At 40.3% G+C, this 15,860-nt stretch overlaps 1 protein-coding gene across 1 annotated transcript in view; it reads right to left on the bottom strand.

The window, feature by feature from the left end:
• Positions 1 to 696: 696 nt before the first annotated feature.
• The window catches only part of Adgrg4 (adhesion G protein-coupled receptor G4), a 121,082-nt gene continuing 105,918 nt past the window's right edge, over positions 697 to 15,860 (bottom strand). Inside the window, exons 18-22 of the mRNA XM_045139957.1 lie at positions 15,559 to 15,637; positions 10,010 to 10,290; positions 3,741 to 3,842; positions 2,427 to 2,594; positions 697 to 890 (exon numbers count right to left, since the gene is read on the bottom strand). Coding sequence (XP_044995892.1) covers positions 697 to 890; positions 2,427 to 2,594; positions 3,741 to 3,842; positions 10,010 to 10,290; positions 15,559 to 15,637 — 824 coding nt within the window. The remainder of the gene's footprint in view (positions 891 to 2,426; positions 2,595 to 3,740; positions 3,843 to 10,009; positions 10,291 to 15,558; positions 15,638 to 15,860) is intronic.

Raw genomic sequence — 15,860 nt, 5'->3', positions numbered from 1 at the left:
CAGATTTTACCTGCTTTGCCCACTGTGTTGCATTAAAGTGATCCTCCTTTTCCCTATTCCCTATTGTCCTGCTTGCTCTGGATGGACCTTTGCTTCCTAAGGAGAGATACTAGATTCAGCAAGTTCCTGCTCTGCTAAATTTTTCAGGACCCCGCTTGCTACCCTCTGGACAAGCTGTCTTGGCTGAAAAAATTAGTCCCCACCAAAGGATCCCTGCATGTGTGGACTGATGATTCATCCTTTCCACAAAACATGTATGCATTCTAATAAAGGGACCACTCAAAAGAAAGACTTGCATAATAGAGATTTGGAGAGTTAGGTTATGACAGGTTATTACAAGTAAACAGTTCAGAGACATTTTCTAGAAAGTATGACTTTGTAAATCTTCCACCCTATTTTATCTATGGGTGTCAGGCCAGCCAGTGATTCTGATACTTTGATCATCTGAAATTGTCTGTCTCCTAAGACAGGGAAATTAGGATTCTAGTCTTGATTTTTTTGTTTCTTTTTGGATATGGGTCTCCAATTCTGTAGACACTTTTCCCCTAATATATCATCTATAGGTTCCAATTTTATCTCAGAAAAGAAACAACTATTAATACTGAAGAGGAGAATTATTCTGACTTTAATATTCACTAAATGTTATGCTGCCCTTCCTGAAACAATATTTAGCATACAAGGCTGAGGCACATTGCTTCACAAACTCAAATTTTTCCCCAATCCATGGCTGAGGGCTGGTGAGAATCTCTGCTGAGATTTATTGAAAAAGATTGTTTTTTTTTTGTGAACGGGATTTGCTTTGATTTCTTCAGGTATTATTCTTCTTATATAAGACTTAGGCATGACTTCACAACTCAAAGAAGAGAAAAAGGAATCTTCATCAAAGATATCTGCATTAATAGAAAAAAAGAACATTTCAGTTGGCACATTAAGAATTCACAAAGTAGAAGCATGTGGAAATTTCACAGAATGACTGAATAAACAATTGGAAAGGAAGCTCCATGTCCACCCAGAAACATCAAACCATGTTTCATCTGGGCATGGTGGCTCACACCTTTAATCCCAGCTGAGGTAGGAGAACACAGTGAGTTCAAATGCAGCCTGGTCTACAGTGAAAGGACATGAAGGTCATGGTAGTTTTGGAGATATTGTTAATACAAACGTTGTGTAAATCAATTCATTCTGACAGTACTGTTTAGGCAATGGGTGTGTACAATCTTCCTCCATTTGAATAGCAAGCAGTGTTATTGGCCTTAACCTTAACCTAAGGGAGAATATACCTGGTGAAAGCTGAGAGGCACCCAATTAGAAGAACACATGTATATTTTCTATGGACTTGATGTGCTTGCAATGTTAGTTTGACTATTTCTCAAGTTGGTAGTGCCTGGTCTGGTAGAGCACGAGTTTTCCCACTGTGGTTAATGGATATGAAATTTTAGGTACTGCGAGTTTGATGGAAACATCCAGATTGAGTTTTAGCACCTGTGACAGTCTTCCTACTGCACTGGCTGAGTTGTAGTCACTCTGAGACAGGCCTGGGTCTCCTGGCTCTTCACTTCTACTACTTTCTTTTTTTTTTTTTTTGAGGTAGGGTCTCACTCTAGCCCAGGCTGACCTGGAATTCACTACAGAGTCTCAGGGTGGCCTTGAACTCACAGCGATCCTCCTACCTCTGCCTCCCGAGTACTGGGATTAAAGGCGTGCGCCACCACGCCCGGCTGCTTCTACTACTTTCAATAGCATTCAACTTAACAGATTTAACTTTTTACTTTGCTTTTCTACTTTTTAGCCTGTAGATTCATCCTTTCCATGAAATTTTCCTCCAAACTCCACCCCAGCTAAATATCTCTCACAATGTAGAAATACAGCTTTCTGTGAAATAAAGTAAATATCTCAGAGTTACATGGAACTCAAAGAGTTTCTTGGTAAGAAGTAGTATTCTTGATAGCCAAAAAACCTGAGCTCTGTCCAATCTGCTGCTAATGGACTGAGTGACTGGTCCATAAGGCATTTTCCATTACCATGATTAAGATTCTACGTGTGAAAAATGGGAGAACTATATCAAGCTGTTTAAGGTTCCTTTTGGATTTAGTGGTCTGTGACAATTGTTTCTAATAGCCCTTGAAGTATTTTTAAACTTCTGTCTCCTCTCTCCCCCATTAGTCTAACATTGTATCAGATTTATACACCCTAAGTTCATTAGGTGCTTCTAAATACACTTTTTCAGCTAAGAGAAAGTTCAGGCATACAATTACACACACACACACACACACACACACACACACACACACACACACACATATATATATGCAAACATACAGTGTTTACATGCACACCCATATATGTATATACACATTTATATTTGTTTGGAGCTCAAATTCGTTATCACTGGAATACAAATGTAGTCCCATCACTGTTAGCCTTACCATTAGGGAAGCTTATTTCTGAAGGAATACCAGGTGCAGAACCTATAGATTTGAAACTAGAACTAGTTGCAGTTGACTTGAGGGATGATGTCAACAATTTGTGCTGAAGGGTTTTTCTCAATCTGTCATGTTTATACCCAATATTTACCCCATACTTGCTGCTTCCATCTGAAATGACACCAAAAGTTAAAAATATAAAGCTTATAAAATTCTATACCTAAATGAGTGAGCTCATGACATGCAAATTAGATGACCGTCAATAATCCCATTATAAATATGAAGCCCAATGCACAGTGTCTTCATTCTAGGAGTCCATTTTTTCCATGAAGTTAGGAGAATTAAATTTGTACTGTGATGTGTAATGCAGGAACAGTCAAAGCCCTTACTAGGGATGCTTGTTTGCTCTAGTGCAGAAGACCTGAAGGTTGCTGATATACCTAGCATAAAGGAGAGGGACTTGGTGCTACTTGTGGAATCTTAAAGTTTAATTGCTTCTTTCTCTAAAGTAAACAGCCTGGGCTTCATGTGGAGACTGAGACAAACTGCCTGAATTGTATGGAAAATCCTTGTGATACATAGAACATTAGTTTGCCTGCCCTGGAGACATCTTTAGAGGAAGCACCAGTGTTAAGTGGAAACATCTGAGTTCATTTCATCTTCCACTTGTAGAGAGAGACCCATGAGAATGCTCATCTAGGCAGGCCACTGGCCAGACTTCTTGGTACTGCTTATATATTCCGTCCTTGCTTCTCAATATCCACTCAACATACTTTTGGCTACTTTGCCAGAAAGTCCTACAACTCAGTGTCTGGAGCATAGTAGACACTCAATCAATATTCTGATTTTAAAATATTTATTCATTTATTTAAGAAAGAGAGAGAACATGCCAGGGACTCTTGCCAGTGAAAACTCTAGATACACGTGCCACTTTTTGCATCTGCCTTTAGATGGGTAACTGGGAAATTGAACCCAGACTATCAGGGTTTTCAAGGAAGTGCCTTTAACCACCAAGCCATCTCTACAGCACCTCAATCAATATTCTTCTGATTGATTCATCATTGAGATGACATTGATGACAAGCAGTCCAAGAAATCTGGGTTCAAGCAAATGCTCTAACTAGGTTAAAATATGGCCCAAGTTTTATTATTCCCTTGACTACATTCATCTTAGCACAAAAAACCCCACTTTTTTAATGACAGGACAACAGCCTCTATTTTGGTGTTCTTATTATATGAACACATTAGGAGATAAGTTAATCTTATCAGTTTTGTAAAATACATGAAATTCAAAAGCTTACCCAAACTGGTGTCTTACCAGAAGCATTATCCAGTTGCAACCACCTGAAACCGAGGTGTACATACCATTGCTCCCGCACACTCTCCTTCATCACACAGTAAAACACGAAAATGAGGAATCCTAAGCCAATAGAAGGATGTCAGTCTTTTTCAGCTTTGTTTTAACAACTAGCAACAAATCCCTACACTTAAGACTGCTCTTGTCACCATAAATCTACTTCCAAACTCCTGATGGCCATTATTGGCTCTCTGATCTTAATTTTATCATCTCCCCAAAGGCAGCAGTGACATCAATATTCAGCATTAAGACTTCATATCCATCACTGTTTTCCCCCTTTGGTGGCCTTCCATCCTAGAGCATAAGACATAAGGGTTGCTAGGATAGCCAGCCTCGCAGATAGCTCAAGTGAGCCCCACACCTTGGCATTTACATCCTTGTGTAGCATAACACTTCCAAGATTAGGCTATAAAGGACACATTGAACCCTCTCTCTGTCTCTCTCCGTCTCTCTCTCTCTCTCTCTCTCTCTCTCTCTTCAAGAATCTCAGTATTTTTTCTTGGCAACAGCTTGTCATCTTGTGCAGAGGTCCACATGGTAGGAGAAATGGAGACTTCCAGTCCCTAGCCATATGACTATACCTTCTGGGAAGCAAATCCTTTATCCCCAGTCAAGTCTTTGGATGTGTACAGGACCAGAGACAGCTTGACTCCAAATCCATGCAAGTATTTGATCCAAAATCACACAGCTAAGCTGTGTTTGTATTCCTGACCCCCAGACATTGTGAAAGAATGAATGCATGTAGTGTTAAACTGCTTAAATTGAGTGGATTATTACACAGCTATAAATAACTCACACATGTGATCTTAAGTGTAGTCACAGCATGTGTAATCATGTGTTTGGACCCTCAGTTTCTACTAACAACCCTGACTTTGTCCGGCAAGATATCTATTGGCAATGTGGGCTGTTTTTCATCTCCTCCCTCTAAAATGACACCTTGGGAGATAAAAGTAGGACTCGAGATGATCTTGACTGAAAATTCCCTGGAGGGCCAATTGGATTTCCTCACGTTGACGGTGGAATTGGCAGAAATAACTCTTGTCAATACTCTGACTTTTATTTATGATCTATGCCAAAAATCATTATCCACAAAGCCTTTACAAATGCCTCAAACAGAAGAGCATCTTTCCCACTTCTGAACTGCCATAACATTTTTTCTCATAATATGTGTCTTACCTAGACACATGATTCTCTATGTATTGCCCATCTGGCCCCTAGCTGTCAACTCTTTGAAGGGTTGTGTTACATTTCTTTTCCATCTTTATATCATCTTTCCCATCGCCTCAAGCGCTACCTATGTTTGGAAGCTCAAAAAACTGTTTTTGACTTAAACTCCAAGGAATTTGATATATAAATTCTCACAGTCATCTGCAGTCTTAGCTATACTCATTTGAGCCTCGACATACACACTTTAGCACAAATGTAGATTGGAAACCTTTCATACCTATACAATGCTCAACTAGCCCTGTTCCAAAGGTATATTATTCCTTGTAGCATGGTCTTCATTCATTGCAAGTTGAGCATAAGTCAGAACACCTTCAATGTTTATTGGAAGCAAATATTCTTTTCACTACTGTGGATTGAATATAGGTCCTCATATAGTCTAGGAAAGCACTTTAATACTTACCTATGGCCCTCTTTTTTTTACATTTTATTTTGAGACATTCTCACTGTTTCTAGGATACCCTTGAGTCTCTTGCTCTGAAGCCCAAGTAAGGTCTTGAAATATGTGTTCCTCTTGAGAGCCTGCACAGTCATTTTGATTATAAGCTTGCATCCCATAAAGCCCAGCTCAAAGTAAAAGAGTCTTGATTGAGGTGAATGATGGTGATCTTCCATCTGCCCTGCTTTCACCTATACCACCTACTAATTTAGCTTGTGTAAGAGTGGCTCTGTTTAAGTGGATGATAATAAAGAGCAAACAAGGACACTGATGAACTGGAGGAAAAGTTTGGGTGTTGTATATGAATAAAAAACTGAAATGAGAAATTTAGGGTGAAGAGAGGTGATAGAATTTTTCACAGAACTGAAAAGGCTGTCATAAAAAGGACAAATTATGCTAGTCCCCTGTGGTTGCCAGATTAGAATTGGGATCAGTCAGCAGAGGCTATAGAACAACCATGTAATAAGAAATCACAGCATTTACTAAGCACTGATTCTATAATAGGAGGTGTGTTATATAACATATGTGTATAGATAAGAGACTTTAGACTTCAAGATGTCTAGTGAGCTTGGACCTGATGACAAAGTTCATCTTGAGTTGACAACATTATGACTGACCATAAGTTGTCTTGATTATTGCACTATCCTGCTCTTAAGAGTAGGAAGACTGGTGTAAGAACCAGAGATTAGAAGTTCAAACCCTGCTTTATGGAATCCTTTCTGTCTCAGGGATGTTTCAGGTAGCTGCAAAGAACTTCCATTCACTTGAAGAGTTGGAATTTCCAGATATTTGTTGCCTAATGTCAGCCCTGAGACTCCCTGATTCTGGATGGGAAGGCAGAAATCTGGAGGCTTAATACATTGACATATCTCACTAACCCTCCCAAGGGCTTTAAATTTGTTTGGAACCAAATAACTGTGATTATGAATTCAGCAGTTTTCATTTTCCTGGCCAGCAGTCACCTGAAAGGCAGCATAGCAACCTGAGGAGAGCCAGGCCCATTCTCATCTCAGATAGAGCTTCTCTTGCTTCAGCATAAGTAAAGGCAACAGTAGCATCAAGCTCCTGCTCTGATTTGCTGCGTGGAGTTTAGTTCCTTCTCAGATTTAAAGGTTATTCTGTGAATTCCAATGAGCTGCCTGCCAGCTTTCTTACACTGCCTGGCAGCCTTCCTTTCTCTTTCCAACAACAGATTGATCTGCTTACTCACTACAACATAGGGATGAGAGAAGAATCAGGTTTTTTTTCCATCTGAATTTTTATGTACGTGTCCCACATTCATACTCATCGTGAGAATAATTTTCCTTCCCACTTGACCAGAGGACATCCTCCTTTCACCAGAGTTGCAAGTTTGCCATTTGTCATTTTTTTTTAATTTATTTATTTGAGAGCGACAGACACAGAGAGAAAGACAGGTAGAGGGAGAGAGAGAGAATGGGCGCGCCAGGGCTTCCAGCCTCTGCAAACGAACTCCAGACGCGTGCGCCCCCTTGTGCATCTGGCTAACGTGGGACCTGGGGAACCGAGCCTCGAACCAGGGTCCTTAGGCTTCACAGGCAAGCGCTTAACCGCTAAGCCATCTCTCCAGCCCCCATTTGTCATTTAAATGGATAGTTTGTTAACCTTTTTCATGAATTGTTGTTTGAGGTGTGTGTGTGTGTGTGTGTGTGTGTGTGTGTGTGTGTGAGTGAGAGAGAGAGAGAGAGACGAGTTTGAAACTCACGACTCTGAAAACATTCTTTCTATAGGATATCACAATCTATCTTGTTAAACAATAGTAGGAACACTTGGCGCTTGATTGATAGAAAACACATCTGACAGACAGTTTGGCTTTGTTGATGGTGAGTCTATGGGACTTTGGATTCTGTCCTCAAGAAAACACCCCATTAAATTCTGCTTCTACACACTCCTTACCCTGTCTGTCAAAGGAATGAAGCAGTGACTGTTTACAAAGTCTGCCTCCTCCCTTTTCAAGTCCAAGTGCTGGTTTGTTATTTTCTCAGCCTTCCTACAACCTCTTTTGAGATAAGGAACAAGTTTCTCCTTAGATTAGTATGAGTCTAAGAGCAGCCTGGAGGTACCCCTGAGAAAGCAGTCTATACAGGGACTGGATTCTAATGCACTTTTGTAGATGCTCTACCCAAGGTTGGTTAGCTCCTGAGAATACAGCATCACGCTAGAGTGTCAAATTAGTACCACAGTATGAACAAGGTAGTTTTGTGCAGAGGAAATGTATAGGACTATCATCAGAGCCTCAGTAAGCAAGGTAGACTATAAGTGTTGCCAGCTACAGAGGAAACCAAGTAAGTATTTGTGGGGAGTCCCCAAAACATTCATCTATGAGAGGCACTGAAAATAAGGAAAATAAGAACATTTTTTTTCTCTTTACATATTCCATGCAAAATGTGACTATACAGTGTTTCCTTAACCAATAGGGTATATTCCATGAGCCCCAGTGGTTGCCTGAATGCATGGATATACTGAACACCCCCACATATATATTGTACTATAATATATAACATTATATATTATAATATACAGTATATTATAAAATGAATATAATTGTATATTACATAATACCTAATTAATGAATCAAATATAATGTTCTTTTCTTATGGATGTTTTCCTATGATAAAGTTTGATTTCTCAATTAGACACAATAATGTACTAACAATATGATAAAGTAGGATAGCTATAAGAATATACTGTAATATAAAATCATTTGAAAAGTGTGACATGTTAATTTCTGGAATTTTGTATATGATATTTTATGGTTGACCCTTGGCAACTGAAAGTATAGAAAGACAATGAAATTATAGATAAGGGGCACAAAACTTTAGCTGATTCACTTTACTGCTGGAAAATGATATGCGTTCTTGAGTCATATATCATAAAGGCAAAATCTATATTTTAGACTACATTTCACCACCACACCCTTGCACCACTTTACAAGTGCTGGGCATGTAATAGCTGTATATCAATTCATGTATCTCAAGGTTCCTCAGATGCTAACAGCAACATTAATAGAGGGTTCTAAAGTTTATAAAGTATTAGGTAAAAACATTTTTCCCAATGGTGTCTTGGAGTTTTTCCCATGAATAAGGGAATATAGCCTGTCATTCTTCCCAAGCATCTGTAAGAGTAGATATATTTTCTTGCTGGGGAATCCCATGGGACTATCAGCAGACTACAATTAGAAAAGAGGGGTTTGTTACATGAAAAATTGTGGAGGATGGTAAAGTAGACCTTAATTAAATGGAATGCCAATTTGATTCCTTGTCTGTTGCAGTAGCCCAAATGGACTGAGCCGAAATTGAGGATTAAAAAATGGAGCATGGAGTGGGGAGATGACTCATACAAGCATGTAGACTTAAATTTAATTCCCCCAGTATCCATGCAATATCTGGGTGCAGTGGTGTATGCCTGTAATTCAAGTACTGGGAAAGTAAAGATAGGATCTCTAGGTCTTGCTGGCCACCTAGTTTAACTAAATTGATGAGCTTTGAGTTTGTAAAGAGGTCCTGTCTCAAGAAAATAGGCAAAAAAGGTAGAGAGCAACTGAGAAATAAGCTTAATGTTGACCTCTGCTCTCTACCTGCATATGCGTGCTCACAGACACACATACATACACACACACGTACACACACAGACACACACAACATACATATCTGCACCCAGATGCCTATATACATATCTACCACACCCACATGCAAAAAAGAGTGACATTTCATACTCCTCTGAAATCATTTTGTATGTCTCTTTCCCTGCCTATGACTCTTTAATAGTTAAAAGTAGGTTAAATGAAAATCAGCTAATTACTTAGAGGTATATTAACTAGATATATAGCTTTAACTTCTCATGTCATCTTTTGTCTATTACTAATTAATCATGAACTATCTGTTATTTCAACAGAATATAGAAAATATTTTAAAGGGCTATAGAGCCCTTAGCATAGGACCATTTAATTCAATTGGCTGCAGTGATTATTTTTAAGGAGGACTTACAGAAAACTCAAAATGAAAACATTGGTCTATTGCCTTGACTTACAGCCCTCTATACTTAACCCTTATTCCTTTGTGATTCTGCAACTGTCTAGACTGGATGTTTCCTAAAGTAGTAAGATATATAATATATACATTATCTATGGGATTAGAAGTTTAATGTTTCTACTGTCCAGTAACTATGTTCAACTACACTGTGCAATTTAAAATATCAACACATATATAAATCTGTATATCAACAAACAGGGTATCGGTGCAATGAATACTGTAAATGTCTTACATCTCTGTGATTTATATAGACATTGTCTACTAGAATGTGTTAGTTAACTTGTGTTGTTCCTTTCACGCTTGAGTAAAAGAGAGGGCTTTCTATCCATTTAAGGAGGGCTACTAACATCAAACTAGTGTTTCTAATGGCTACCTGTCCCTCATTGGGAGCAGGGTTTCCTATAGTGCTTTTGTTCTCCCTAAAATTTCTGGTAGGTGAGATTATTTTCCAAAGCAGTAAAAGCTTTCTTTGTCAGAGGTCTGACTAGCCACAGAAATAGCAAAGGTGCAGCCATTACCTTGCAAAGTATTACAAATGGCAAAAAGATACATGAAAAAAATCCTCACAGGTCCCCATGCAAAAAAGGCAAACCCCCAGGTGAGGCCAAGTAAGAATGTCAGGCTTATTGTGCCTTTAAGGTCATGCAGGATCATCTTCCTCCGAGTCTTCTGGGTTTGGGATTTCACAGAATTCAGTTGAGCAAGAACAGTGCAGAACATGGAGAGATTCACAAGAAATATGAGGCAAAAATAAGCCACCACTGAGATGTAAAAGACAGAATCATCTTTAATCCAACAGCTGTAAGAAACAGAGAAGACTGTTGTCAGGTAGGGAGACATACATTCCTACTTTATCAAGGCTGTGAATGTCATCTAGTCCATTTCATTTAATCTAAGGACACCTAGAGAGATGAAGCATGATGGCAGAGTTCACTCACACCCACTGGAGACAGGGCTGGACTAGAACCCTCATCTCCTGAGTCCCAGTTCTGGGCACTTTACAGTGGCAGTTGGCATTCTAGAGGATATTTCTGCTCCACATATGCAGAAACCTCTCAGTCAATTCCCTTCAGAGACTATTGTCTTCCTCAAGAACAGAAAAACAAATTATGTATATCCCTCAAAGTGGCTCTCACCCACACCTTAAACCTGAGCTTTTATTTGCAGGATGGATTCTGCTTTGCATGATAACCATCACAATAAAAGAACACGAGCAAGAAATAGCTTTTCTGGATGCATGTCAAACAATGATGAGATTATCAGAATTAATGAAAATGCAACAAGACAGCTCTGGCTGTACTGCTTGAAAATATGGAATTTAACTACCAAAGGAAACACTAGCCACTGGATGGATTAATAGATCTACAGGTTCTATTAAAGATGAGACACACAGTGGTCCACATGAACAGATAGTTCACTTAACCACATTCCCAGTTACTGGAAGTATTGCCTGTGACTTTAAAAAAAAATGTTTTGGGCTGGAGAGATGGCTTAGCGGTTAAGCGCTCGCCTGTGAAGCCTAAGGACCCCGGTTCGAGGCTCGGTTCCCCAGGTCCCACGTTAGCCAGATGCACAAGGGGGCGCACACATCTGGAGTTCGTTTGCAGAGGCTGGAAGCCCTGGCGTGCCCATTCTCTCTCTCTCCCCCTCTATCTAGCTTTCTCTCTGTCTCTGTCGCTCTCAAATAAATAAATAAAATATTAAAAAAAATGTTTTATTTTATTTTACTTGAGAGGGAGAGAGAAAGAGGCAGAGATAGATAGTTATAGAGATTGAAGGAATGGGCACGCCAGGGCCTCTAGCCACTGCAAGTGAACTCCAGATGCACGCACCACATTGTGTATCTGGATATATGTAGGTTCTGGGGAAGTGAACCTGGGTCCTTTGGCAAGTACCTTAACTACTAAGCAATCTCTCCAGCCCTTGCCTGTGACTTTTGAAGACAAACAAGCTTGAGTAATTCAAATGTGTGTCAACGTAGCTGGGTCCTTTTTTCTGAAAGCAGAAAAATTACTTTTGGACATGCTGTCCATATTGCTATGCATGATTTCATATATGTGTGTTTGCATGGATATGAGGGAAGAGACTAAAAAATAATTTCATTTCATTAGGATTTCATCATTTCATTGGGATTTACATAATATTGTCTTCAACTTTGAAAGAAGATATAGAAAACTCACAAAAGGAGGCAGCCCTATATTTTTGGCTAGTGAATCATCTCCAAGTGATATTCAGTGAAAGAGCAGTGTATAAAATGGTGTATATCTATTATTGGTTAATGTACAAAATTGTGTATGTATTGTGTGAGTTCACTCATTTGTGGAGTCTAAAAGTTGATCACTTAGAATTGGAGAGCAGAATAGTAGCGATCTGAGGCTGGGGAGAGTAGAGGGGAAGGCTGGTTGGGGAAAAGTTGACCAAAGGGTCTGAAGTTGCAACAGACAGGAGGAATGCTTTCTGGGATTCAATTGTAGAGTATGGAAACTGTAGTCAACAATAATGTATTATGTATGTCAGATTAGGCAAAAGAAAAGATTTTGAATGTTAGCAGCACAAAGAAATGATAAATGTTGGGTCTGAGGAGATCGCACAGTGGGGAAAAAGCACTTGCTGTGCCAGCAGGTTCCATCCCTAGCACACACGTAAATAGCTGGGTGTGGCTATGCATGCCTGCAACCCCAGTACTGAGAGAGGCAGAGGCAGGAGAATTGCTGGTCTGACAGTCTAACCACAAAAATGTCATGGCTCGGTTTGGGCTTTCGAGCTCTCTTGAACCTTAAGGTCCCTGCTCTGCTTAGTCCCCAGTGTCTTAGCCTAGCTGGGCTGAGATGGGCAGCTCCCTACTCCCATGTGGGCTTCCTTCCCTCTGCCTCCCATGTGACTGGAGCTCTCTATACCTTATTTTCTCTTTCCCTCTTTCTCTTAACCTAATATTTAAGTCTTTTAAAAAATGGCATGAACATCGGGTTCAGTGAGACCCTGGACGAGCAATAGAGGATACTTCCACATGTATGCACACACCTGCACATGCATATGTGTGCATAAATGACACACACCCCACATACTACACACATGCCAAAAATAAAAATAGAAAACAAATTAAAGGGGCTGTACAGATGGCTCAGTGGGTAAAAGCATTTGCCACACAAGCATGAGTTCAATTCCCCAGCATCAGTCCTATGGGGAGCAGAAACCAGATAAGAAAATCATGGGAACTCACTGGTCAGCCAGTCAGACTGAAAACTGCAGCTCTGGAGTATTCATCTCAAGGAAACATGTAGATGAGTGATAGAGGAAGATGCCTAAAGTTCTCCTATGGTCTCTGTACCTGCATCCATGGGACACACACATCTGTACACACATGTTCATACACCACACACATGATACTTCATGTAACAATGTGTATATGTATTTAAACATTCTACTATACTCCAACAATATGTACAGTTATGTGTCAATTAAAAATAAAATAACAATCCAGGTATGATAGCTCATGCCTGTATCCTCAGCACTGTGGAAGGCTGAGGCAGGGGAATTACTGAAAACTTGAGGTAAGCCTGTGCCACACAGTGAGTTCCAGGATAGCCTTGGATACATAGCAAGACATCATTTCACAAACAAAAGATGAACTAAAATAATCTTTAAAAATTAAAACAAGGGCTGGAGAGATGGCTTAGCGGTTAAGCGCTTGCCTGTGAAGCCTAAGGACCCAGGTTTGAGGCTCGATTCCCCAGGACCCACGTTAGCCAGATGCACAAAGGGGCGCACGCATCTGGAGTTCGTTTGCAGTGGCTGGAAGCCCTGGCGCGCCCATTCTCTCTTTCGCTCTCTGCCTGCCTGCCTGCCCGCCCCTACCTCCCTCTCTCTCTTTCTCTCTCCCTGTCACTCTGAAATAAATAAATAAATACTAATAAATAAAAATTAAAACAAAAAAACATGGCATGACCATCTGCAAGAAAATAGACACAAATTTGACTGGTGATAATGTTACCTGAAGGAAAAGAAACTGAGAAGCTGGGAATTGGGATGGAACTTGCTTTCCGGCCTCTACCCTTTTGTACATTTGGATTTTGTACCATGTGGTGAGTTACCTTTCAAAATATAATTATTTAAAAAACAAGGCTCTTAGAGCCATCTGCTTCTTACTAACAAATTCACATGTGAAAAGGCTCTTTTGGGGGAGAGCTGAGTTGATTTTGTTCCAGTTTTCTTTTTGCTTTTGATCTTTGAAAAAGATTCACCATTAGACAGATACTGGGGATCTTTCAAGTCACAAAACAGGCAGAGTAGGTACAGGGAATGAGGTAAGAAGGAATGAAAGAGAAAAGAGAAATAGAAGATAACAAGGAATTAATCAGAAAACATCTGCTACAAAGGACAATGTAATGTTGACCTTCTGGAAACTGTCATCACAATATGAAAGACAGGAATGTTGGAAGCAAGACCTCCTAGTTTTGTTTCCAGCCCAGTGGGAGGGGAAATCTATAATGGACATGATCTTGAGTGGCAATGCTGAAGAGAGTAGACATGGGTAAATAAAAAAAAAATTGTGCAGCCTGAAGCATTACATGATTGCAATCAAAGGTTGTGAAGAGATGGAGTAGAGTAAATGGCTACTCTCTTGTGGCTGTGCTCGGGAGGACCAGAGAGGTGAACTGATATTTCAGTGAAAAACAAGTAGAAAGAAAGAGAGAGAGAGAGAGAGAGAGAGAGAGAGAGAGAGAGAGAGAGAGAGAGAGGGGGAGAACCAAAAGGAAGACAGTCAAGCTGAGTGAGTCTACCAAGGAAAACTTCAGACTCTCCTTCTGGCAACACCATTGTTGAAAGGTAGACTATGTTTCCAACTTATTTCACCTTACCCTTAAAGTGGTCATTAAATCTTTCCAATGGTCACTAAATCTTTCCAATGGTCTGTAAAGGTTTATTTTTGGTGGCAGGGGGGATATGTGTGATGTGTGTGCAGGTGTTCATGTGTGTGATGTGGGCATACATCAGGCACAGCACACATGTGGGTGGGGGGCAGAGGACCACTTAGGATGTCAGTCCTTGCCTTCTACTTTGTTTGAGTCAGGGTCTCTCATTGTTCACTGTGGCATTTTCCAGGCTAGCTGGCTTGTGAGTTTCTGGGTGATGATCTTGTCGCTACCTTCCTTCTTGTTGTAGGCACACTTGGATTGCAGACACTAAAGCCACCTCTTCTAGCTTTACATGGTGCCCTGGAACTTCAGCTCAGGTCTTTATGTTTGCTCAACAAGCACTTTATCCACTGAGCTATCACCTGAGCCATGTCTGTGAGTTTTGTAACCAGAGTGACTGTCCATTATGTAGCACTTACCATGGATAGGAGAATAAGCAGAGAGCACTTTATATACATGAGGATATCTTTTGTATTTGTGTGTGTGTGTGTGTGTGTGTGTGTGTAGTATATGTGCTGTGGTGTATGCATGTGTGTATAAATATGCTTGCCTTGAGCACATGGACAGAGGCCTAAGGAGAATGTCAGGTGTTCTTCCTCTACCATCCATCCATTTGTTTCCTTGAGATAGAATCTTTCACTGACCTTTGAGCTGCCATTTTTTCTTTTTGTTCAGACCAGCTGACTGGCAAGCTTCAGCAATTCTCTGGTCTCTGTTTCCCATAGGCCTCCAGTTTACATACATGTGTGTCCACACCCAGCTATTTATGTGGGTGTTGCGGAATTGAACTCAGGGCTAATGGAGCCCTCTTGGACCATTATACTTACATGGTTGGCACTCTTACCCACTGAGCCATCTCTCCAGTCCTAAAATGTCATTTTAATTTGCCCATGGCTTTGAGAACAAATGTTGTCATCCCATTTTCCAGAAGAAGAAATGGAACTAAGAGGTAAGGTTGCTGGCCTAAGGTCATTCAGAGCACAGGCACTTAGCCATCCCATTCCATGAGTGGCAGTGATGGCGTAGGCGGAAAGGCTGAGACTGAGTTGCCCTTAAAGCCAGTGTCAAGACCAAGACCCAGGTCAGGAAGTTCCCACCATACTCACAACCACACTACCATCACTTGAGAAGCAAGAGATGTCGGTACTTACAATGGAGTTGTTGGGCTCAGAATTCCATACAGATCTTTTCTCACACTGAGTATGATGGCCACTGTGATTGCTGGGATTCCTACAGTGGGAAAGCAAGCCAAAGGATCTTGTGAAATCCAAGGAAAGGGATCCTGATCAATGCCTGTGGATGCTGATACTTTAAGATAGTGTTTAAATGAATCACAGATGTACGGGCCTCAAAATACCATTGTTTGCAAAATGTTTGTGCATTCTTCCAAGCCAAACATTTATAGGAGTTTTCCAATCTGTTAAACTAAATAGCAATGCCAATAGCTCCAAAA

The sequence above is a fragment of the Jaculus jaculus genome, chromosome X (assembly GCF_020740685.1).
Source record: "Jaculus jaculus isolate mJacJac1 chromosome X, mJacJac1.mat.Y.cur, whole genome shotgun sequence".
NCBI lineage: Eukaryota > Metazoa > Chordata > Mammalia > Rodentia > Dipodidae > Jaculus > Jaculus jaculus.
The sequence above is the reverse complement of the archived record's forward strand: the minus strand, read 5'-3'. Positions and strand labels throughout refer to the sequence as shown.